The sequence below is a fragment of the Notolepis coatsorum genome (assembly GCF_963971535.1).
Source record: "Notolepis coatsorum genome assembly, chromosome: 11".
NCBI classification, from domain to species: domain Eukaryota; kingdom Metazoa; phylum Chordata; class Actinopteri; order Aulopiformes; family Paralepididae; genus Notolepis; species Notolepis coatsorum.
Window position 1 is genome coordinate 69,752,847 of NC_140175.1, and position 25,540 is coordinate 69,778,386.

At 41.5% G+C, this 25,540-nt stretch overlaps 1 protein-coding gene across 2 annotated transcripts in view; it reads right to left on the bottom strand.

Annotated features, from left to right (window-relative positions):
* Positions 1-25,540, bottom strand: part of prpf4 (pre-mRNA splicing tri-snRNP complex factor PRPF4) — a 29,574-nt gene continuing 4,034 nt past the window's right edge. The window contains exons 3-15 of one of the 2 annotated variants that reach the window (XM_084324328.1): positions 20,955-21,141; positions 20,670-20,757; positions 20,141-20,220; positions 19,896-19,989; positions 19,231-19,325; positions 17,185-17,243; positions 16,560-16,683; positions 9,153-9,242; positions 8,091-8,213; positions 7,529-7,636; positions 4,037-4,155; positions 706-812; positions 1-503 (exon numbers count right to left, since the gene is read on the bottom strand). In XM_084324328.1, coding sequence (XP_084180454.1) covers positions 417-503; positions 706-812; positions 4,037-4,155; positions 7,529-7,636; positions 8,091-8,213; positions 9,153-9,242; positions 16,560-16,683; positions 17,185-17,243; positions 19,231-19,325; positions 19,896-19,989; positions 20,141-20,220; positions 20,670-20,757; positions 20,955-21,141 — 1,361 coding nt within the window. In that variant the 3' untranslated portion in view covers positions 1-416. Of the gene's footprint in view, positions 504-705; positions 813-4,036; positions 4,156-7,528; positions 7,637-8,090; positions 8,214-9,152; positions 9,243-16,559; positions 16,684-17,184; positions 17,244-19,230; positions 19,326-19,827; positions 19,845-19,895; positions 19,990-20,140; positions 20,221-20,669; positions 20,758-20,954; positions 21,142-25,540 lie in introns of those variants that run through there. The other variant, XM_084324329.1, reaches the window with a different exon arrangement.

Genomic DNA, 25,540 nt, shown 5'->3' on the forward strand with positions numbered 1-25,540 from the left:
GTTTGTTTTTATTATAAAAACAATTGTGATTTATGTTTATAAAAAAAGAAAAGAAATATAATGTTCCAAAGATAAAAGAGAAGTAATGACCTTGACTTAACAGACTGAGAATCAACACTTGTTCTAATGTGGATCTAAGGCTGGATTAACACAGACACTGGAGATGGTATATTTAATTTGCAATACGATTACATTCTCATTGCTTTCTAAATAGAAGAGAGGAGGTGGAATTTAACTTTCCCCCCATTAACACAGCAGTGACAAATTCAGTTCTGCACTGCTAATTAAACATCAGATCATCTGTTCCCATGTAAATGCAGCCAAATTGTGGAAATTCAGGAAAACAGGAATCTCCATGGCAGTTGTGCATCCAAAAAGCCTGAAATCCTACAAAAAGAAAAAACATCTTCCTCTCTTCACTCAGACATCCAGAGTTTGAAGGTTCGGTCGTAGGAGCATGTGGCGATCAGCTGTCCGTCAGGTGACAGATCGACACCCATCACCTGCAAAAGAAGATAAAACAAGACAAATTATAATGTATGAATTTATAAAATACATTTCATGCAAATATTGCAATACAAGGTAGTTTATGATAGATAAATACCGGTAGATCAACAGACACACAGACAGACTGATAAATATAAATATAATATAATACAATTAAATTAATTTAAAAATTAAAAATCAACTACAATAAAAACATACCTTGCCCTCGTGCCCGGCCAGTGTCTTTAGAGGCGACCAGCCAGGGTGGGTCCAGACCTTAGCCATGTTGTCATAGGCTCCAGTCACCAGGAAGTGACCGTCAGTAGCTACAGCAGATTGAGAGAGGAAGGGAAAGTGAGATCTTAAGCCGAGTCTCAATTCAAGGGTTGTAGCCTTTGAAGGACGCCACCTACAAAGGTGTATCCTTCGTAGACCAGGGCGTGTCCTTCGTAGACCACAAAGGTCGAACCGAGCATTGTTAAATTTTATTCATTTATTCTTAATTTATTTAACCTTTTAACCTTTCAATTAAGACCAAATTGATGGCCTGGTGGCGTGTATCCTTTCCGCAACGGAATTCGGTTTCCGGGTTCCTCTGATTGGCCGCGACCCCCACGTGACCCGCCCCCCTATCCACCGCTCTGTCGTGCGCGGCAGAGCTCGCTTCCTCATTGTTTACTTCAGTTCAGGGTCCCCCATTTTCAATTCATATATAACGACTACGCCGTAACAAATCATTAAAAAAATATACCGTTAACTGGAATATGTTGTGCCTTTACACACATGTTGGATTATGTAATTGGTTTGTCATGACAAACAAATTAAAAAAATCGCGATTTACCCGCTGGCTACAACAACACTCAGTGACTGCATGTAGTCAGAGCCAGAGCTCAGCGATCACTGTGTGTTGTTGTAGCCAGCAGGTAAATCGCGATTTTTTTATTTGTTTGTCATGACAAACCAATTACATAATCCAACATATGTGTAAAGGCACAACATATTCCAGTTAACGGTATATCTTTTTAATGATTTGTTACGGCGTAGTCGTTCTATATGAATTGAAAATGGGGGACCCTGATGTAAACAAGACAAACGTCTTTCTCTGGTCTGCATCCCCTTAACAATTGTGTGTATTGAACCCATTCTGCAATCTGTTAAATAAAGTTTTCATTCATTCAGTCAATACTTCCATGCGTATAAATTGAGGAAGCGAGCGCGAGCGAGTCCGCGGCAGCGCCAGAGCGGTGGATAGGGGGGGCAGGTCACGTGGGGGTCGCGGCCAATCAGAGGAACCCGGAAACCGAATTCCGTTGCGGAAAGGATACACGCGGCCTGGTGAGAGGACAAAAGGACCTGTCGAAGGGTAACAGGGAAAAGGGGACCAAGAAATAAAAAATAAAATAGAAAAGAGACAGACGATGCATACATCACAGAGGTGAGGGAAATAATTATAACACACATCAAACAAACAACCAAATAAAATGACAAACATGTGTAAAACATGAAGCGGAACAGACAGTTAAAAGGTTGGGTGACAGTTGCAGGTGTGTGTAAACAACTCTGCGTTGGTCCTTAACACATTCGGGGCCATTGGGACCTGTCTAATCCAACTCTATGAGGCCAGCTTTTCATTACAAGTTTTCACTGTGCGTGAGGTTGTTTGTAGAGCTAAATCTATATTTTATATTATTGCTATGTGTCCATTGTCATTGTAAATTGTCAGTATAAACCTTCCCTTCAATATGCCATAAAGAAATAATTTTTTCATCAATATGTTCCCGTTTTATAGCGTTGTGAATATGAACTATATACCGCAATGGTCTGGGGTAATTCCTGCAAAGCTAGTTATAGGGCGCTAAGCTAATAACGTTAATGGCGTTTCGGCCCTACACAAGCTAGAGTTAAAAATCAAAATGCATATGATCAGTATCATGTTCCACCATGAATGCATGAAAGGGGGGGGGGGGGGAGTCGTTTCTGATTATTGATTACCAATAACGGCATTTGTTATTGCAACATCATACGCTGATCGGGTGGATGGATGGCTATGAGAACAAGGCCCGATCAAGCTGAAATTGACATCAAATCACCCAGTTATTTGATCGCCATCTGGTAGATCGATATGTCCATTGGCTGATGCTATATTCCTTTACTGCATACTGAATTCGGTGTCGCAAAAAGTATTCCAGGCAATCTGGTGAAGCCATAGCTTTAGGCTAACAGAAAAGCTAACGCGGAGCAGAAAAAAAAAGTGACACCCGGTCTGCAACAGGGGAAACTGCATTATCGAGACAGCGCCAATACCAGGATCTGGCACATTCGGAGTCCCGATATGCCGTTTCCAGCCAAAATACAACTCTGTGACATTGAGTAGGATATTAAAATGGAATAAAAGCAAAACCGAGTTTACCACGTATATATACGTGGTTGGCCTTCAAAGGATGGCACCCAATCACGTATATATACGTGGTTGGCCGCGAATCGGTTAAAAGTAGTGAGGGGGGGGCGGCTGGGTGGCGCGGCAGACTAAGCGCTCGTCACCAACGCAAGAGAAACAGGTATCGAATCCGGCTGTCAGCGTTGCCTCCGGCTTGGCCGGCCGTCATACTGGCTCAATTGGCAGAGTCAGCGGGAGGGAAGCCGGTGGGGTGGTATTCTGGTCGTTGTAAACAGCGACTCCTACAGGTCGGTCAGGGCGCCTGCACAGCGAGGGAGGGAGATGGTGAAGGTAGTGTGACCTCCCACGCGTTACACTTCACCAATGAGAGTCCGCGCTGGCAGGTGAAAAGATGCTGCTGGCTGTCTCCTATGTCTCGGAGGAAGCATCTGATAAGACTTCAGGGCTCCCTAGACCGACCAGTGGGGGGCACATGCGAGCAACGACCAGGAAGGGGAGGGGGGAATTGGCATAACAACTCAAATTGGGATGGGAGAAAAACACAGAAAAACAGGAGGAGAAAAAGTGGATAAAAAAAAAAGTAGTGAGGGGGTAGAATTTGTCCATTTTCAAAGTCTTTTGAATCTCATTCCAACTGCTGGGAGCAGCAAATTGAAAGGAGGTTGACCACATTTGTAAATGAGTGTAAGCCAATTTACAGATGTGTGTAAGTCACAGTGATGTGTTGAAAAGGGGGCTTTTGTAGCAAACCTAATTGCTGAGTGATACAGAACATTAAGGCGATCAAGGACTTAATATATGACATCGTCAAACAATGGGAAATGGAAATTTGGACTAGGGAGCGTTTAGCAGAGTGAGCAAAGCAGGAGTGATTCCTGCTTTTATTTTTTATTGAAGATGTAACGCATGCCGAGAAGAAATTACATTTGCACTTGTTGTGTCATGTAAACTTGGTTCTACAATGTGAGCGACAGGAAGGAAATAGGAACAGGGTGTCCGATAAAAGTTCAGCTCAAACGGCATAACTTGCAGCCAGTTGGGACACTCCAAGAGAAAACAACGCAGACACTCGCTCACGTCACAGTCAGTTACGACACAGTGTGCCTCTGTAGGTAAAGAGCTACATATCTGGACACTAGAGGCAGAACCTACGTTGGAATCGGACCGAGGACACCAGGTTCTGATGAGAAGGGATGGTGTAGATACACTTCCTCTTTCTCAGGTCCCAAACCTTACAGGTGTTGTCTCCGCTTCCTGTGGCCACGTTGAACCTGGACAGATACAAAAATCAACAGCATTTTTCAAATACATATATTATGGCCGTCAATCGATTACAATATTTAATCGCGATTAACAAAATGTTTGCTTTATGCAAATGTATGTCTATTAGATCAAATAAATAACTCAAATGACAAATATTGTCCAGGAAAAACAAAGGTACTGCATTTAGCATAAAATACCGTAATTCCTCTAATAGTAACCGGGTCTCAAATACAAGCCGGGTCTCTATTAATGGCCGGGTGCGCTCTTGAGCTAAGCAATTATAAGCCGGCGTCCTAATACAAGCCGGGTTACTAATATACTGAGCTGCATACTGAGCTAGTTACTTGATTTCACTTTGAAAACGTTGAAATGACCAGTGACCACCTGTAATTGCACTGTTTACTATTTCATACAGTACTTGGTTGGTTTCAATAAATGAACCCAGTACATTTTACTGGGTTCAAACTGACACAAAATGTTGATTTATTCATTATGATCCGTTTGAAAATTTGAAATATAGGCCTCCCTCTTATACAGGCCTCCTCCTAATACAAGCCTGGTACCCGCTACAGTTGAAACAAATACAAGCCGGGGTTACTATTAGAGGAATTACGGTAGATATGTTGCAAATAATCATAACATGGCAAAGCCCAATAGGCAACAACAGATGGCCATATTGACCTGCTAAATATAACATTACTCAATATATTACATAATATGACTACTCGAGTCGCATAATGAATGTAATGTCCAACTTTACTCTTAAATATAAAAGGTTCACTAAAACATCTATTTTTTTTAAAATAATTTAAACCAAACGATGGACCTCAATGCATTGCAACAGCAGACACATTGTACAACAGGTACGTTGGTAAGTCACATGTTCCATTACTCAAAGATCACTCCCTGGATCTCTCGCTCTTCTAAAGCTTCACACAATGTAATTGTGTCCAACCACACATAAAGGGTCACAAAAACACCCCTTCTACTATCTGGAATCAAAACAGTGTCACAAATCCAACTGAAGTCCTTTCTCTCCCCCTCTAGACATACTGAATTTAAAACGGAACCGCTAGCTTTCTTTCTGGAGCAGAGAAAAATGTGCTGAAAACTGCAACAGTCAACGAAAAAGGACTACATGCTTCGCTTATTTCTATTATTTTTATTATTATTATTATTATTATTATTATTATTATTATTATTATTATTATTATTATTATTATTATTATTATTATTATTATTATCTGGCCGATGTCTTTGACCGACTCAATGCGTTGAATCTGGGACTACAAGGTCGGGACACAGACCTGTTTGGACTCACAGCTCAAATAGAGTGTTGGATTAAGAAACTCTGTTTGTGGCACTCCAGGATAATCAGCAGAGATTTGGGAGTATTTACTCTGCAGAAGGCTTTTTGGAGGAACAGAATGTTGCAAAAAATTTGTTGAAGCCCATCATCTGTAGTCACATAGAAGGGCTCATTGAACAATTTTGGAACTATTTTCAATTTTACTATTTTACTGGATCCAAGATCCGTTCTTTACACATGACGCAACAGGCTGTCAGACAGACACTGTCTTAGCAGAAGGCGCTCATTGATCTTTCGTGTGATGAGCTACTGAAAGTCAAGTTGACACTGGACAGGCCCTAGCAAAGTTCTGGATATCAGTCCGGAACGAGTAACCAGTGTTGTGTAATGCTGCGCTGAGAAAGCTTGTCCCCTTCGCATTTTTTCGGACACTGACTGAATAAAAAATAAATACAGATCATCGCCTCAGAATAGAAGCGGATCTCCGCCTCTTTATCAGCACAACGCAGCCGCGTATCATGGAACTGTTCAAATGTACAAGCACACCCTTCCCATTAAGTCTGTTTTTTTTCTTTATAATGTTTGCATTATACAGTAGTGTAGTAGTTTACCCATTAGGACTGAAGTGTATGCTATACATCTCTTTGAGGTTCATGATCTGTTTTCTAGTTAGTTAGTAAGTAGTGTAGTTTAGTATATCTTACAGTGTTTTACCCATTAGGACTGAAGTGTATACGATAGATCTTTTTGATGTTTAAGGTTGGTTGGTCGGTTTGTTTGTAAACATAGTGTATTGTAGTTAGTTAGTAATGTAGTTAGTTAGTAAGTAGTGTATTGTAGTTAGTTAGTAGTGTAGTATAGTATAGTTATACCTTTCGTGTACCTTCACCTATTAACACTTTCAATGCCCAAAACGTGATAAGACGTTTTATCAGCCCAATGCCTGAATGCCCACGACGACAATTATCGTTTTATTTTTTTATTAGCGATCTGAATTCATATTTCATCAACCGAGTCTCCCGTTGGTATGCAGCCCCTGTAGGAGCTCAGATGTGAAAAAACCGCCCCCTATCGTCTCCCAGATGGTAATGCACCCTTTTGGAATGGACTCAATGAAAATGGATGAGAAAAGAAAAATCCGGAATCCACATTTTACTTCTCAGGCATGTAACCCGAGCCGATCGGATTCATTGTGGAGCCTCAGAACAGCGTGGAATACATATGTACAGTATGTAGCGTTGGATCAATAAAAGCGATCGATTTTTGGAATGGCGATCAGGAATTGGAATGATCTTTTCCAATTTCCGATCTGAGGTAAGGAATCTATTTTACAAGTCTTGGGATAATCAGAGTTGTATTAGCTGAGATCTCAGCGTTCGCCCTATGTGTGTGTGTGGGCGATCGCTTTGAGGACATCAGAGAATAAATTTTTCAGATCGCCTATATAGCGTACTATCGATAATGTAGCGTTTATTTGAAAACGATTCATAAATAGGCCGAAAAATGTCAACGTTTTTGTGTATTCTAGAATATTCCAGAAAAGGGCGATTATCATGGAATATTTATATTTTCCTTGAAAACGAGGGCTTTTCAAAATGCTATAAAATGAAAATGAACCGATAAAAAAACAATCCGCTTCGACAATGTTGACGGAAAACGAGTCATTGATAAGCGACGGGCAGATTAGACACATAGCCATAATTTAAAACATAGATTAGGCGTTATTAGCGCTAACATTGAAGTGGATGGTGGGCATTCAAGCGGTAAATCAAGATTAAGCTTGGGCTCTGAAAGTGTTAAGACTGACGTGTATGCTGTAGATCCTTTTAAGGTTGGTTTGTTTGTTAGTGTATTGTAGTTAGTTAGTAAGTAGTGTATTGTAGTTGGTTAGTAGTTTAGTATATTGTTTTACCCTTTAGTAAGTAGTGTATTGTAGTTGGTTAGTAGTTTAGTATATTGTTTTACCCTTTAGTAAGTAGTGTATTGTAGTTGGTTAGTAGTTTAGTATATTGTTTTACACGTTAGGACTGAAGTGTATTGTAGTTGGTTAGTAGTTTAGTATATTGTTTTACCCGTTAGGACTGAAGTGTATGGTGTAGATTTCTTTGAGATGACCCTCTAGGAACATGACACAGCGACCTGTCCTCAAGTCCCACACACGGCCAAACGAATCCAGACCACTAGAGAGAGAGGGGGGGGGGGGGGAGAGAGGGAGTGAAAGCATCAAATTGATTGATTGATGTTCCAACGTTTAGAGGTGTTCAACATGCTATAATGTGCTCAATGAGGTTGTCATGAATTAATTTGACTATGACCCTCCAAAGAATGGTAACTAATTAACTAATTTGTGTTGTAGACCTTTTCAGGAGAATTGTGTTGCTAGGGAAACAACCTGGGCCCAAGTTTATTTCCTGTCAGCTATTATATTAGCAAACACTTGCAAATGTCTATACTAGATGAGCTACTAAAGAGTGTGTACTAAAGATCATTCCCTGCTAGGGAGACGTCGGGTTAGGAGTGGAGATAATCGACTCCTTTACTGTAACCCTCCCCACAATGTTAACTAATATGATGTACTATACTAGATAAGCTACTGAAGAGTGTATACTAAGGAGTGTACACTAATGGTCATACCCTGTTCCTGCTAGGGAGCCGTCGGGGTGGAAGTGGAGGTCATGGACTCCTTTACTGTGACCCTCCTGATGCAGAATCTCCTCCTTAGCTTCTAGGTCCCACAGACGCCATGAATTATCATAACTAGAACAAAACAAAACATCAGTTATCGTAACTAGAATAAAACAAAACACAATTTATAACTAGAATAAAACAAAACATGAGTTATCATAACTAGAATAAAACAAAAACACAAGTTATATCATAACTACAACAAAACACGAGTTATAACTAGAATAAAACAAAACACAAGTTATCATAACTAGAATAAAAGAAAACCATGAGTTATCATGACTAGAATAAAACAAAACCATGAGTTATCATAACTAGAATAAAACAAAACACAAGTTATAACTAGAATAAAGCAAAACAAAAGAGTTATCATAACTAGAAAAGAAAACGAAAAAAACAAAACATGAATAACTTCAAAGCAATGAGTTTGAATTTTTTAAATGAGTATTTGTAACTTCCAATAAATGTGACTAAATCAACCAAATTAATTAATTTGTTGTCATAGCTACAAAATGCTATGTTATCAGGAATAACACATTAACAATTTGCATTATCAAAAGCAGAATATGGACATTTTCAAACCAACATACCAATAATGAGCTGCCACTAGGGGGCAGAGTGGCTAACAGACATTGCTGGTCTAAGAGGTGCTTCATCTCAAACAAAGATGAGGGAGGTGCCTCAGTGAAATCAATTAAAGGGACAGTTGTGATTTTTGAGTCCTTTCTCAGCACAATCCATGCTGTTCCTCATACAAGCTCCGGCTACTTAGCCACAAACCAATGCAAAGTCAATGGGGTGGAGCTCCCATCTGTACAAGCTGACTTAAGACAACTGAAATCTACTGTGTGTGCACTGTGGAGTAGATTTAATTTACCCTAAAGTCAGCATGTACAGACAGACAGCAAGACTCCATTGACATATAATTCGTAAAGGTAGCAAATAGGGCTAGGGTTCCAAAAATCTGAACTATCCAGAGTATAAAAGCCCAGCATCCATTCATTCACCCACCATGTAGTTCCCAAGAATCTTCCAGAAGGATGCCAGGCCACCTTGGCTACTCTTGTGGAGTGACCCTCGATGTCTGCTATTGGCACATCACTACAGAACCACAAAGAGACAGTATGTGTGTTATTTCAATTATTTACTACAGACAATTATATCACGATTATATATGTGTTTGGCCGACGACCGCTGAACGCCAACCACGTATATATACGTTATTTGATCGTTATTTCTTTTATTCAATATTTCTATTCATTACAGGCACATGGACTCGGGGTTAACATGGGGAATCATCCTGAGATCGCCAAAGTGCAATACCGGCCGCATCACGCTAGACAGCGGTATCGAGCACCCTTTGTAACCTTGTATCTTGGCCTGTGGGACGGCCAAATGTCTCGGGTTTCATTTGTCCTTGTCAAGTCAAGAGTTTTATTTGTCATGGCATACGAGTATACAATGAAATGCGGGTGGTCTTGCCCGCAACGATGTGCATAATAAAATAGTAATATATAATAGAATCCAATAGAACGACATTGTGCAATAAACAAGTAAACCGAGTAGGGCATATCGGTATATGTACATGAGTTATTTACAGAGCATTGTAGGACTTACAGAGCTTGTCGGCCGAGGTGAATGGTTCTCTCGGTTCCATTGAAGCGCGTCAAATATCCCCGATCCATATGTTGTGGTGGATTATGCCATGGACCAAATGGACATTGGATATACCAGATGGCGATCAAACAATTGGAATATTATTTTTGGAATACTCCCGATCACAGGTAAGGACGATTTGAAGTAAATTTTTGCTTGATCCTGCAATGCTTTTATACCGATCGGGCTGATAACCGTTTTTAGTGTTCAATACAAATGCCATTACTGACAAACAAATAATCAGAAACGACCCCCCCCCCCTTTCATGCATTCATGATGAAACATAATACCTATGATATAGATCTGATTTTGGCATAATAGCGTGTACAGGCAAGAAATGGCAACGTCTATAGTGGAATTGACGTATATGGCTATAACTCAGCATTTCGGGGATTACCCTAGACCGCTCTAAAACCATACTTATATTCACCACGGTATAACATGGGAACGTATGGATGAAAAAATTTATTCTTTTTCACATATTGAACGATGGATAGGTGATGTTGTCAAATGGGCCATAGTTATAATATAGTTATAGCTCTACAAACAAGGTGATCCACTCCTATCTTTTAAAGCGTGGCAGTGCTAGAGCGGGGCCCCGGCTAATCCCCGGCGGTCAATGAGTTAAGAACAAATTCTTATTTACAATGATGGCCTGGCAAGAGACAAATGCCTCTTGAAGAGAGAGAGGGGGGGGGCTGAAAAATTATTCAGGTTAAGCATTTCCGACATACTGTAGGTCAGTGGTTCCCAAACTGTGGTGCGCGAGAACCCTCTTGGGGGTGCGTGACATGAAAAGGCTAATGGCTGTGCTATGGTGTTATTTTACTAATAAATATAACTAATATACAGTATTTCAAATGGGGATTTTCACTGTGCAAATCAGTGTTTCTCAAAGTGGGGGGCGCGCCCTCCAGGGGGGGCGCAGAGGCATGACAGGGGGGGGCCGCCTGTAGCTGTTCCGCAACCGTTCCTATTTCCGGGGTAGGCCTGATTGGCCCCGACAGGCACGTGACCCGCCGCGGCCACGCCCCGCGGCAGCCCCAGGACGCGACGCGCCTCACCGCCGCTTTCCGCCTTCAACGCCGCCCGCAGCATTAGGAAGGAGTTCGCGGCGCCTTTCACATCGCAGTCATCAGTCATAATAATATCATCAGTCATCTCTAATAATATTAATCACTGTTCAATGTACTAATATACAATACGGCTCACTTTTCCCACTTCAATGACAGAGCCGCTGTTTAATAATATTGTCGCGGCGGAGCTCCGTCGCGGCAGCATTATGTAGCAGTAATCCCCCCCTTTTTAGCATCGACAAACTAGCTCAATTGGTAACGCTGCTTGGCTGTGGATCCTATGGTCCACAAGTTCGATTCCCATATTTTTTATTTATTTTTTAACGTACATTGCACTATAGCGTATTGTATATTGTATGGTACAATTTACAGTAAGGTGTATGCGTTGCAGTGCAAATGCTTCTTACTGTTGCGCTCCAGAGACCGTTACTGTACCATACAATATACAATACGCTATAGTGCAATGCACGAAAAAAAAAAAAAAAAAGTTACGGGCTCTGTCATTGAAGTGGGAAAAGTGAGCCGTATTGTATATTAGTACATTGAACAGTGATTAATATTATTAGAGATGACTGATGATATTATTATGACTGATGACTGCGATGTGAAAGGCGCCGCGAACTCCTTCCTAATGCAAAAATTGGATTACAGAAAATTATCACTAAAGGATCTGTTGCAGCTGCACTGTTCTCCATGAAAATACCATTTCTCAAAATCTGAAAATCATTATTTAATAAAACACAGAAAAGGATCACCAAGTTACTCTGGATAAAAAAAACGTTACAGACAACATTGAGACAAAGCTTCCTGACACATCTCCATCCAAACTCTTGGAATAACTCTTTGAAATCTCATCTGATACCACCTGGAGAGCTAGTTTCAGAGTGTGGTGCTGAGTACCAAGTATCTCATGATGCAGCAGTTAAGGTGTTGATACGATTCAGCACCATTTTCATCCATGACGGCTCTGAAAACAAAATATAGGGCCAAGTTGAGCCTTGAGGATGACATGCGTGTTGCCTTGTCAAAGACTGACAGCAATAAAGACTGTTTGCTTATTTCCTATGTTCGCTTTGTAAATTCCCAGTCACTGAGTGAAGATCTGCTGTTTTGCAAATATGTCAAAAACAGAGCGACAGCTGATGAGCTCTTCAAAATGATTGACAGTTACCTGACAGAACATGGACTGAAATGGGAGAACTGTGTGGGCTTTTGCTCTGACGGTGCGCAGGCCATGGCAGGGAAAAGGAGGGGGCTACAGGCACTCATCAAGGGGGTCTCGCCAAACGCGCAATGGACGCACTGTAAATTCACAGAGGCGCTAGCGTCAAGACAGCTTAGCCCTGAGCTGAATGAGGTTGTGACAGAAGTTATAAACGTGGTAAATTTCATCAAAACCCGACCCCTGAAAGCGCGCCTGTTCTCTGCGCTGTGTGAGGAGATGGGAGCTGACCATTCTGCAGTGCTGTTTCACAGCGAGGCAAGGTGGCTCTCGCGAGGGAATGTGTTGTCGCGAGTCTTTGAACTACGAGAGGAGATTCGGGTGTTCTTGGAGGAGGAGAGCATGCAAGAAGCTGCAAGCAAGTTCAATTATGAACAATTTCTGATGAAACTGGCCTATCTCAGCGATGTCTTTGGAAAGCTGAATGAATTAAACCTTCAGCTTCAAGGTATGTTGATATTTTTTGTCTTCTAGTATCTGTCAAGTCTACTCTAAACTAGAGTAGACTAGTGTCTGTCTGTTTGTCACTAAATGTAATATGAATTGATTACAAAGGGACCCCAATTGAAACAAGCCATTGGCTTTCTTGGTTTTTTTTAATCCTATTTAGTTGACCTTGTACTTACTGTCATGTGATTTTTTTCTGCAAACATCTAAATAAAGTATTCTATTCAATTCAATTCAAGACAAAGATAAATACCTACCTGAGCTGGCAAACAAGATCACTGCATTCAGTGGAAAGCTGGAGATGTGGGGCAGGCGCCTTGATGAACAACAGACTGATGCCTTTGAGAACCTGACTGAGTTTGCTGAAAGCAGTGTTTCTCAAGTCACCACAGTGATCCCCTGTCTCAGGCAGCACATCTCTTCCCTGAGAGGATTTCCCCCCTAACAACAGTGCTCAGTATGACTGGGTGGTGGATACATTCAATGCAGCAGGTTGGTATTTTATGTTATTGACTGACTAATTATGACATTTGTGCTGTAGGCGAGATACATTTTATTTATGTTGTACATTATATAATAATAATAATAATAATAATAATAATAATAATAATAATAATAATAATAATAATAATAATAATAATAATAATAATAATAATAATAATAATAAGCTACTATCTAGCTGGAATGGATTGTTGTAAAACTGAAACGTGTTGTGTTTAATTTGCAATTAATTACAAATAAAGTATCTCTCCATCTACAGCACCTGCTGATTTCAGCTCTGCTGAAGAGGAGCAACTCATCGAAATGACCTGTGACTCCACCCTGAGGCTGACACCGGTTCCTGACAGGGAGCGACGCGAGCGAGCGTGATAGCGAAAATGATTAAAATGTATTCGTTTCAATCAGACTATCCTGACCTACCGCGAGCGACAGCGAACTGAGCGGCGATGTCGCTCCCCCCTCAAATATTCGCTCGCTGTGTCTCTAGTTGAGCGATTACGCGGCCGAGTCCCGCCCCTAAACACTTTTTATTGGTCGAGAATCGCAGGCTGCTTTGCCCCTGTGCTTCCAGGTAAATACACACACACAGACACACTCGGACAAGCGCCGCGTCATATCAGGACAAAAAAGCGCGTTTTCGTCTCCAGTTCGCTCGCTCGCTGCCTGTCAGGAACCGGTATGAGGTTTACAGCTCAGACCACTGAGTGAATTCTGGCTTGGTGTGGAGAGGTTGCATCCACTCATAGGGCAGAGGGCTGTGGGCATCCTTCTTCCCTTCGCCACATCCCATCTCTGTGAGATTGGATTTTCAGCTGTTGCTTCACTGAAGACAAAGCACAGGTCTAAGCTCAACATTGAGCATGACTTGAGAGTGGCAGTATCAAGCCTGCAACCTCGTTTTGAAAAGATGTGCAGTGCAAAACGGGCTCATTGCAGCCACTAATGCTGTGATGACTCACATAATTTACTTACATTTTCTCTTTTTTTGCACAAATTGCAAAGTTCTTTCACAAGTTTTTTCACAAAGTTTTCTATCTATTTTTTTCTTTTCTTTTTAAAGCAGTGTCCTTGAATTGTATTGCAATGTTACAAGATGTCTCTATTTTTGAAAAAGCAGTCTTGAGTGTCTATTGAATTGTATTGCAATGTTACAAGATGTCTATATTTTTTTAAAAGCACAGTCTTTGAGTGTATATTGGACTGTATTGTTATGTTGTTGCACAATTGCACAGTTGTAAAGTGGTTGCACAATTTGAAAGGTCACGATATTGGTGTTATTTCAATAATTTAAACATGGCCCATTGCATGACTATTTTGTTGGGGCGAGGGGGGGGGCAAAATATTTTGGTCCGCCAAAGGGGGGCCTGACAGAAAACGTTTGAGAAGCACTGGTGTAAATCATGAAATTTACTAAACTTTTAAATAAAAAACGTATGTTTTAATAATAATAATTAAAAAAAAATATGTATCCAAAATGTACTTTACTTCCTGCCAAAATGCCATAGGCATGCTGGGACCGGTGCGCTATTATTGTGGCAGCGTATTATGCTCATGCGTTTCCCTATACTTAATGCGTTCTTGGAGGGAAACAAAGTTGTCATGGGTGAACCTGTAAAAAGCCTAATAACAGAACACCTCAACCAACTCGCAGAGCAGCTACGGACATATTTCCCACCTATGGATGCATCTCAGATGTTGATTCAACCCGTTTTTTGGCCAATCTGTTGCTGAGTCTATGCATGTAATTCTCATTTTGTTCTTTCTTGTGGTGAAGTATTTTATTTTGTTTGTCATACTTTGGTATGTGTTCTTATTGGATTAAACCTGATGTCTTTAGTGCGCCTATGAATAGACTGTTGTTTTATGTTGGGCATTGGGGGGTGCGTCAGCTAGGTCAGGAGGTGACGGGGGGTGCATGGCCAAAAAAGTTTGGGAACCGCTGCTGTAGGTAAACGACAGCCGCAATGCAAACTTTTACAAACCCAACTAAAAGCACAACAATCTTAAAAAGTTAAAGGACAAAGGGACACGTCCAAATATACCAGTCAAGCAATATACAGTTATAACTAAGGCTGTCAAAGTTAACACGGTATTAACGCCCGATTCTATTAATGCCACTATTTTTTTTAACTCACGATTAACTGTCAAGAAGTTTTTTGTTTTGTTTTACTAGACTTCACTCAGGTGTATTATTGATGCTCTCATTGATACTATGTTTGTTTCTGAAGTGTGTGTGTGTGTGTGTGTGTGTGTGTGTGTGTGTGTGTGTGTGAGATATATATAGAGAGAGGGGGGGGTGAGAGAGATGAGGAAGGGGAAAGAGAGCTGGGAGAGTGTGTGTGTGAGAGAGAGAGAGAGAGAGAGGGGGGGGGTGAGATTACTCAGCCCTTGTGTGGGTGAATGTAACAAGTTCCTAACGTTTTCTTTCCCCTATTATTTCATGCACTTTATTCATTGTTTTAAATTATTATTTTCTTTTAAAGGAAAACTACATAGAATGAATGAGAATGTCAACAATCACTGCGACACGTTGAAATCACTGACTGCACTCAGAGAGGAGTAGTTAGGCAAAAAAGAATTCAGAGTATATTTGCTTAGAAAACGTAATTGTCGAATTCAATAATTTTTTATTTCTCCACGTGGTAAATACACAGGTCACAACATGTTTACAGGAACGTTTTGGAGTTGTATTTGGAGTGTATTTCGTGACTGTAGGGCACTGTAGGGAACGCCAGGCTCTAACTCCGCCCCACTTCCAGTGATGAAGCTAAGCTACGCTAACGGAGCGACTGTTCCCTAAGCTAAATGCACGCACAGAGACAAAAAAGGTATGTATCTTCTTGTCCAACTCCAGGGAAGATGTTAAATAAGCTAATTTCCCAAAATGTTGGAGTTTTCCTTTAAGTTATTTTGTGCATCACTCTGTTTTGAATTTGATACAAATTTGCAATGCATGAGGGTCATCCTTTTGTGTTAAATGGCTGCATAAAGCAAGCATTTGTTGACTCTCATGTTGATAAGAGTATTAAAACTTGGAACTTGAAAAAGATCTGTTTAAGGTAAAAAAAAAATTAAAACAATTAATTTGTGATTAATCGCGAGTTAACTATGGACAATCATGCGATTAATCGTGATTAAATATTTTAATCGATTGACAGCACTAGTTATAACATAACTACTGAGTACTAGTCTGGATCACAAGACTGTGGGTACACGCAAGCCATTGGCAGGCTATTTCAGTCTGAATTCTCCTCCCCTTCCTCTAAATCCAATCCATTATTATTATTATCGGCAACACTGTTTTGCAAGGGCACCATCGCTGCATCCTGGGCCTAATGCCACCCAGGATGATTGTGATTGATTTAAAGAAATACAAAACAAGCCAGGGTGTTTTTCCCCTATAGCGGAATGATAAGTTCTGCCAGACCGCTCACCGGCACAGTGCTAACATAGTGTGGAGAGAAGTGTGGCTACGCCAGACCACCGAGTACAGACAGAGGGAGGGATGTATCAGACCTGTCCAGACTCCAGAGCTTGACAGAGCCATCAACCGCACAGGACACCATGTTGACTTCCGACTTCTCCAGAGACACCGTGGCCTGGGGGTGGAAACAGATCGCTCCCACGTGGGTGTCATGACCTGCAGACACGAAAGTGACAGTGAGTTTAGTCTCTCTCTCTCTCTCTCTCTCTCTCTCTCTCTCTCTCTCTCTCTCTCTCTCTCCCCTCTCCCTCTCCCTCTCCCTCTCCCTCTCTCACACACAAACTTTTAATAATTTATTTATGTCATTATCAACCATTGCAAATCACACACACACACACACACACACACACACACACACACACGCACAGTACGCTGCCGTATCCATAGGTGCCTAGCTATAAACAGTGCACACTGTAGCACGAGGCTCGGCAGAGAGAGTGTGTGTGTGGTCTGGTGAGCGATCATGATAACTGAGGTCAACAAGGAGAAGAACACTGTGAGGCTGCTGCCTGATAACCAACAACACTGTGAGGCTGCCTGATAACCAACAACACTGTTTTCTTGACCGTGCTCTGGGGGCACTGGATTATTTAGTGAGGGTGGTCCAGGGTTTCTATAGGAATGCTTAGACACACAAGGTAAGAATGGAAGTTGTACCTCTGAGTGTTCTGATTGGGCTGCAGTCTGGTACTGACCATAATTTACACAGACCACTCCTAGAGAGAGAGAGAGAGAGGGGGGGGGGGGGGGGGGTTAAATGACAAAGATTCAACTGCCAAAACATTTCAGATGTGATTTGCCAGATGCAACAAGCACAATGGAATTCTTACTCTCCGTTTGCTCCACAGCATCAAGGAATAAAAAATGCAACAATTTACAGAATAAAAAATCAGGTGAATTTATATACAATAAACAATCAACTGTCTGCGGTATGTGCAACAACTAAGTATAAGTAAATACAAATTTAAAAAATATAAGTACACTAAAATAATTGCACATTATTTTGATGGACGAGGGTGCAGTAAAGTGGCTGAGCATTGTAGCAGCATTTTAATCCAGTAATGAGCGGATTAACTGTACTGCCTGTGTTTTCAGTTAAAGTAATTAACTAGAAATCGAGTATCTTGCTTGTATTTCTGTTTTCAAGGTGAGATTAATGAACATGTACATTTTGTCTGTTGGCGTGAAGGAAATCATAGCAATATGGCAACCTTTCCAGCGCCAAACACGAGAATTCTCGTGTTTCAAATCCAACCGTTGAGCGCCAAAAACAAGAAATCTTGTTTTTAGATCCTTTTTCCCCGATTTTCCCATTCTTTTTTTTTTATCCACTTTTTCTCCCATTTTCTATATTTTTCTCCCATCCCAATTTTTCGTATCATCCAATTCAACCCTCCCCTGTCACGAACGCTGTTTCTTGCCTCCCACAAGCCGGCTGCAATGTGGACTAAGTCATACATAGCACAAGTCCCCTCCGGTACTTGAGGTAACAGCAGTCGCATCTTTTCACCTGCGCAGCTCGATCTCTCAGTGGCGAGGAGTAACGCGTGGGAGGCTCACGCTGCCCCCGACACTTCCTGATTCTACTGCGCAGGCGCACCAACCGACTTGTAGGAGTCGCTTGTTCACAACGTTCGATCCCCACCCTTCAGTTTTCCCTCCCCGTAATACGGCCAATGTGTATTACTGCGGACGACCAGCTAAACTGAAAACAATGTGGAGAGCTGGATTCGAACACGCGAATCCTAGCGTCTCCACACTGGTGGCGAGTGCCTTGCCCACTACACCACCTAGCCGCCCTCCCGATTTTCCCATTCTAAACACTCACACGGACCTGCTTGTGTCTCCCTGGCACCGCTGCCTACGTTATAATTGCAATGGCGATCGAATCCCGACAGGTGGCAGTATCGCCTACCTTTTTAACTGAGTCTCTCAGTTGTCTTTCAGTACTGTGGTTCCTCCGGCTGCAGGAATCCCCTCCCCCTCAAAGTGAATCAGCACACAGCTATCTGTTGCCGATTTGCTCCCCTAAAACCTATTGTTTCCCATATTATAGGCCAGGCCCAATGCACACCAGTAATGGCGATTGCGATGGAACTACTGGGATTATTTATTTTAGAGTACCTTCTGACTAAGGTAAGGTCTATTTTAGGTCTATTTTACCGAACCTAAAACATGCTTTTGGTAACGATCACAGCTTTGATGATTGATGATTGATGATTTTGAAACATCCAATATGGTATATACCTTTGATTTGGAAATAATATAGGTTTCAGGCGAGCAACCCGAACGATTTGCACATATGCATATAACACGTCATATCTCACTATCTAGAAAACGAGACTGGATTATTTTATTACGGGCGATGTTTAGTGTGGAATAGCGCACAAATGAAAGTATGTAGAAATGAACTGGTTTGTCCATGTTGGACTATAAATAGTGCCTGTCAAATGAGCCATACTATAGTCTCCATAGCTATAATATAGAATATACGATGGGTCCGCAAACATCGTGAAAATGGTCAATAACGCTGGCACCAGGGAGTAAAGATGGGAAAACAGCATGGCAGAGTTAGGAGAGCACCTAGGAGGTGTGTGTGTCAGTCTTTCTCCCTCTATGTCTGTATGTGTGTGTATATGTGTCTCTAATTTTGTGTGTGCGTGTGTGCGTGCGTGTGTGCGTGCGTGCGGTAATAGTACCGACCATGAAGCAGTGACCAACATCTTGGAGTTGGGGCTGAACTGACAGTAGGATATCGGCCGGTCATCTCCGATCTGACTGCAGAAGTTATTCAGGTTCTGAAGGAGGAAGAGAAGAATACAGATTGATTTTTAAAAATCCATTAAATCTATTGAGAAGATATATATTTCTTTCAAGTGAATGTCTTAGTTACATGGTAGAGCCAGCAATGCAGAGACCTACCCTGATGATAATACTGCTACCCCCAGTCTAGACCCACTAGATCTATAGACCTAGTAGATCTATCATGATGGTAATAATGACCCAATGACCTAAACTGATATTCTACAGTGCTGCCCTCAGTCTAAAACTATTAGATGTACCCTGGGGTTCTGGTGTAGTTCCTATTAGACATACCATGAGGTTCTTGTGTAGTTCCTATTAGACATACCATGAGGTTCTTGTGTAGTTCCTATTAGACATACCATGAGGTTCTTGTGTAGTTCCTATTAGACATACCATGAGGTTGTTGTGTAGTTCCTATTAGATGTACCATGAGGTTCTTGTGTAGTTCCTATTAGACATACCATGAGGTTCTTGTGTAGTTCTTATTAGACGTACCCTGAGGTTCTTGTGTAGTTCCTATTAGACATACCATGAGGTTCTTGTGTAGTTCCTATTAGACGTACCCTGAGGTTCTTGTGTAGTTCCTGATGTTTGATTGTCCTGGTTGATTCTGAAACATCTTTCTGAGCCCGTGCCAGGTCCAACCGCTTCACCGCCCTGACAGAAACAAACACCTGCTGCAACTCACAACGTTCTGAAATACACCAACATGACTCAATTGTTCTTGAATAATCTTGATTATACTGTAATACAACACGCCCATGGTCTCTTAATTGGACAAGCTAACTGTACGTCACGCAGGCCCTACCTCGGGAGGGAGTATTTAGCCAACCAGAGTCTTGCGTCCTTCAGGGTGGAGGGCCCTTCGTGGTACCATGTCTGCTGGAACTGAGACAGAGAGGGGGAAGAAATCAACATCTGGACAATTTTATGTTGACAAAAAATACCATTGATGAGGGGTGTGTATGCCTTATGTCAATGTCTGTGTATGTGGCTACGTATTGGTGTCTGTGATTGTATAGTTCAGTATGTGTGTATCCGTATAGTAGTCTCCAGTTTCTAACACACACCTTAATGTCACTACTGTAGTGACTTTTCAATTACAAATGCTTCAAGGACAGAACTCACCCCAGTCCTTAACCAGCTATATGTACTGTATGCTAATAACAACAAGAGAGCCGTTTCAAATTGAAAATCACTGGTGGCACAATTCATGTTTCTACACTAAAAGATGCGTTAGGAACTGGAGACTACTATATGTGTGTCTTTGTCTATCTGTGTGTGTGTGTCATTGTCTGTATCGATTTGTGTGTGTCTTTGTATATTGTGTGCATTACCTCCTCCTGGGAGCGCTTGGCTTTATCGTCGTCTTTCTTTGACTTCTTCAGGGCGTCTGGTCCTACCACTGACAAGATGTTCCTCAACCTGAGAGAGAGAGAGAGAGAGAGAGAGAGAGAGAGAGAGAGAGAGAGAGAGAGAGAGAGAGAGAGAGAAAGAGGGAAAGCGGGAAGGGTTTTTAACTATCACTGAAATGGGATTCAAATCACATCACATTTGAGATTCTCACCACAGTAGGTAACCCAGTGACAAATAAAGAATGAAGCAAATAAGTGACAAGTCACCTTTCTCTCCTCTCTGCGGGCCCCTCCCCAAACACTGTGATTGGCTCTCCTAGGGCTCGAAGGCAGGCCTTGACCTCGGCATCGTCCGTAGAAACAGTGATTTGTCTGGCCCTCCTCCTGCGCTCAAACTCAGCCAGAACGTCCGTCTGCCGCTCGCTGCCACGGTCCTCCAGGTCCATAGACTCACCTGGAGAAAACAGACAGAGATCCAGAGGAAAATAGGCAGGTCATGCTTTTTCCAACCTAAACAAGCACCAGAAGGCGAGCTCCTATTTATTATATAAATTTGTATCAATAACTGTGCCACAGGGTTCAATTCTAGGTCCTGTCCTCTTCACTATTTATATGAATGATATTGTGTGTTCGCTGAATGGTTGTCAAGCCTATCTGTATGCAGATGATACTGTTGTGTATTGTATTGCTAACAATTGGCCATTGAGAACTTACAACTTTCCTTTATTACCTCCTTACTACATCATTATTGGAATGGAATTTTGGTACCTATGGAACCCGTTCTAGTGACTGGCTGGTCATTAACTCATTGGACGCCAGACCCGATGATAGTCGGGTTAACTCGCCATCGCTTGAGCGCCAGACCCAAGTATAGGTGGGTTTTAATCGTTATTTATTTTATTAGCGATATCCATTCATTTTCATCCATCCAACCTGATGTTATCGTTGGGAATGGGTCTGATCTCGCAAAAGGGCAAATACCGCCACCTATCGTCTCCCGGATGGTATTGCACATCATTGGAATCCCTCTGGCTGGGGCTGTGCATCAAAAAAATAAGTCCGGTCCAGGTTTTCCTTCTCGGGCATGCAGTATCGCTATAACACATTGACTGGGGACACTCCGAGCAGCGTGTATTATGTGTTTTGGATATATAACATTGGATCAATAAACGTGATCAATATTTGGAATGGCGATCAGGAATTGGATTCATCTTTTTGCAGGACATCAGATGTGAGGTAAGGACTCTATGTTACCAATCTTCGGTTAATCAGATGTTTCATTCACAGCGATCACAACGTGTCTGTGTGTGTGTGTGTGCGTGCCGTTGGCGCCGACCAAGGCACGGATAAGCGATTTTTCAGCCCGCTTCTGTATCGTGCATGAGGACACATATACTATCGATAATCTAGCATTTATTTGAAAACGATTCATAAATCAAGCTACAAATGGCACGATTTCTAAGGAAATACATTGAAGCTCGATTTGCTGGAGTTTATTGAGATGAGCCAGAACGCTCTAGAAATATATTGATATTCATCACGGTATAAAACGGAAATGTACAGATGAAAAAACAATCCGTTTTGTACATGTTGACGGCAAGCAACTCATCAATAAGCGACGGGTGTATTAGACCCATAGCCATAATTTAAGATATATTTTAAGCACTCGCAAATCTCCCCGTCCTCCCATTGATTAAATCGGTGGCGCTCTACTGCCCTCTGGCGCACTTAAGCGGTGGTGTCCAATGAGTTAAGACATTGAGTGCCAGCTATTAGACGGGACCCGCTGTAGCAATGACAACGCTTTAAAAGATAGGAGTGCGTCATCTTGTTTGTAGAGGCTAAGCTAAATCTATATTATAGCCATGGATACAATACTATGGTCATTTGACAGTGACTTTCTTCCGGTCAAGATGCAAAAGAGAGATAATTTTTCCATGCATACATTCGCACGTTATCCCGTGGTGAATATAAGTATAATTTCAGAGTGGTCTGGGGTAATTCCCGAAAGGCTGAGTAATAGCCTTATACGTCAATTCTATTATAAGTGTTGGCATTTCTTGCCTGGACACGCTACTATTACAAAATCAAATCTATATAGTAGGTATTATGTTTCATCATGAATGCATGAAAGGGGGGGGGGGGTCGTTTCTGATTATTTGATTACCAGTAACGGCATTCGTATTGAACACTAAAAATGCTTATCAGCCCGATCGGTATAAAAGCATTGCACGAAAAAATTTAAGTTTAAAAAAAAAAAAAAAAAAGCATTGCACGATCAAGCTAAAAATGACATCAGATAGTCCTTACCTGTGATCGGGAGTATTCCAAAAATAATATTCCAATTGTTTGATCGCCATCTGGTACATCCGATGTCCATTTGGTCCACGGCATACATCACCCACCACAACATAATGGATCGGGATATTTGACGCGCTTCAATGGAACCGGGAGAACCGCTCGACTGGCCCGACCCAGAAAACTGCGCCCGGTGACATTTGACCGTTGCACAGGCCAAGATATAAGGTTTCAAAGGGTGCTTGATACCGCCGTCTAGCTGGATGCGGCCGGTATTGCACTTTGGCGATCTCAGACTCATTCCCTATGGCAACACCAAGGTCCCTGGATGAATAATGAATAAAAATATCGGAAAACCGATCCAAAAACGACTTTGGCACAGAAAGTGTTATGGTCCCTCGAGTTTGCTCGGAACAGGGTAAATCTGCATTTTGCTATGATGCCCCTAGCTCATGGAATGAACTCCAACTTAAAGCTTGAGATTCTCCCCTCTGTTGCAGAGTTTAAAACCTTGATCTCCAACCTTTGTCAATCAAGTTGTACATGTTTTAATTGATTGTTATCCTTACTTGTCTTATTGTTATGATTTTATATGCTGTGAGATTTTATATGCCTTTTTGCTTAACACTATGATCGCCGCGGACGAGTTTTCACGTCATTCCGAGCCATGCTCATTCTGCCGAAGACGCCGTAACTCGTCTTTGATGTCAATATTTCAAAAATCTGTCATCGAAATCATATTTCCTTTCCGGAGCCCTGAGACACACTGCTGATCTCCTCTCAACTCTCTAGCGGTTCAAGAGCGCCATCTGGTGGCCGATCGGCAGATCGCCAACCGGATATTAACCTTTGAACCGGTAGTACTCATCCATATGTGGTCCGGCCACTCGCTATAGCTCCCGCGACTCCATCTTGAAACACTGGATAATAGATCGCTCGCCCTAACTCAATAAACAACGTTATTTGGACGTATATACTATTATACAACCTGGAAATGGATCGGGCATTTCTACATCCCATAATAGAAATAAATCTGTTCCACACTCATCTGCCAGCGGCGCGAGGAAGCCACGATAAGATTCAGCGTTATTTTCTAACGTATTCTATACTAACTGATCTGATGAACATATGACCCACTCTGGATGAATCATCTAACGCTGCCCACGGAATTATAAACGATCCCCCGCCCATCCGGTCAACATCAGATGATGCGTAGAAACTTCTAGAAGTACGTCCAGTTGAAACTTTTTATCTCGCACAGATTCCTACCAAACTGTATTTGATCATCAATATACCGTACTTTTCGGACTATAAGCCGCGGCTTTTTTCCCCATTTTTCGACCCTGCGGCTTATATAACGGTGCGGCTTATATGTGACTCGACGTGACCAAACTCGAAAATGTAAACATCTAAATATTGCTTTTTTGACTGCATTGAAATGTTATTTATCTGTTCCCTTATTTGCTAAACTTAATACAACTTGTAAATGAGTTAATGCTTGTTATTTGTCCGACAGTATTGTGTCCCAATGCTAATTACATATGGTAATTAAACATTAAAACACCTGCGGCTTATAGTCCAGTGCGGCTTATATATGTACACATCATTCAATTTAGCTGCTGCGGCTTATAGTCAGGTGCGGCTTATAGTGCGAAAAGTACGGTAATGCATTTAGGGCTATAAATCACGTTCTGAAGAAAGCTGCAGAAAATGATAAAAACATACTTATACTTTAGACCATATTTTAGTATGAATATGTGAATGAAAAAGTTTAACGTTGCTACACCCTGAACAATACATATAGGACATTGAATGGGCCATAATAATGGCAATTTAGCAATAGAATTTAAAAAGTTATAGCCCTGCAAAGAAGGGGAACTTCTCCATAGACAAAGAGCTGGCGAGGGATGGTAAATTATGAATTTAACCCATGGCGATTAAAGTGTTAACTCTGTATGTACACTCGATGTGACTGTAAATGAGGGAAACCTCAGTTGCCTTTCGAGTTTAAATAAAGGTTTGAAATGTTTCAATGTAGGGATGGGCCAAAGTAAAAAAGAATGGCTGAATGTTGTTGCAAAAAAGAAAAGTGTGTACATGTGATTCAGGGCCCTATTTTTCAATCATCTGGAGTCTGACAGATAGGGATCAAAATATTTTTAATTTATCGGGTATTACTGCAAATACCTGGGCTGTCAAAACTGAGTTATATATATTTTTATTTATTTATTAATCTTTTAAACCAACATGATGTCCATTTTTTGTACAGCCAAAGGTTTCTGTTTCTGCCTTCCTCAGTTGCCAAGTGCGGTTCACTGAATTTCACTGGAGTCTAAAAGATCGGTTTTGCACAAGAATTGCAACATTCACTTCACTCACTCTCTCAATTCAAGTGCAAAATACAGATTTAATGTGACATTGCAACCAGCATGATTAATTTACAATCTCATTTCCCCTTCTGCCTTCTATAAAGCGATACGGATGGATATAAGCGGTATGTTTTACTGTAAGAACGACTCTGGATGTTTTCGAGGGTAGGGTGTGGTCAAGGACAG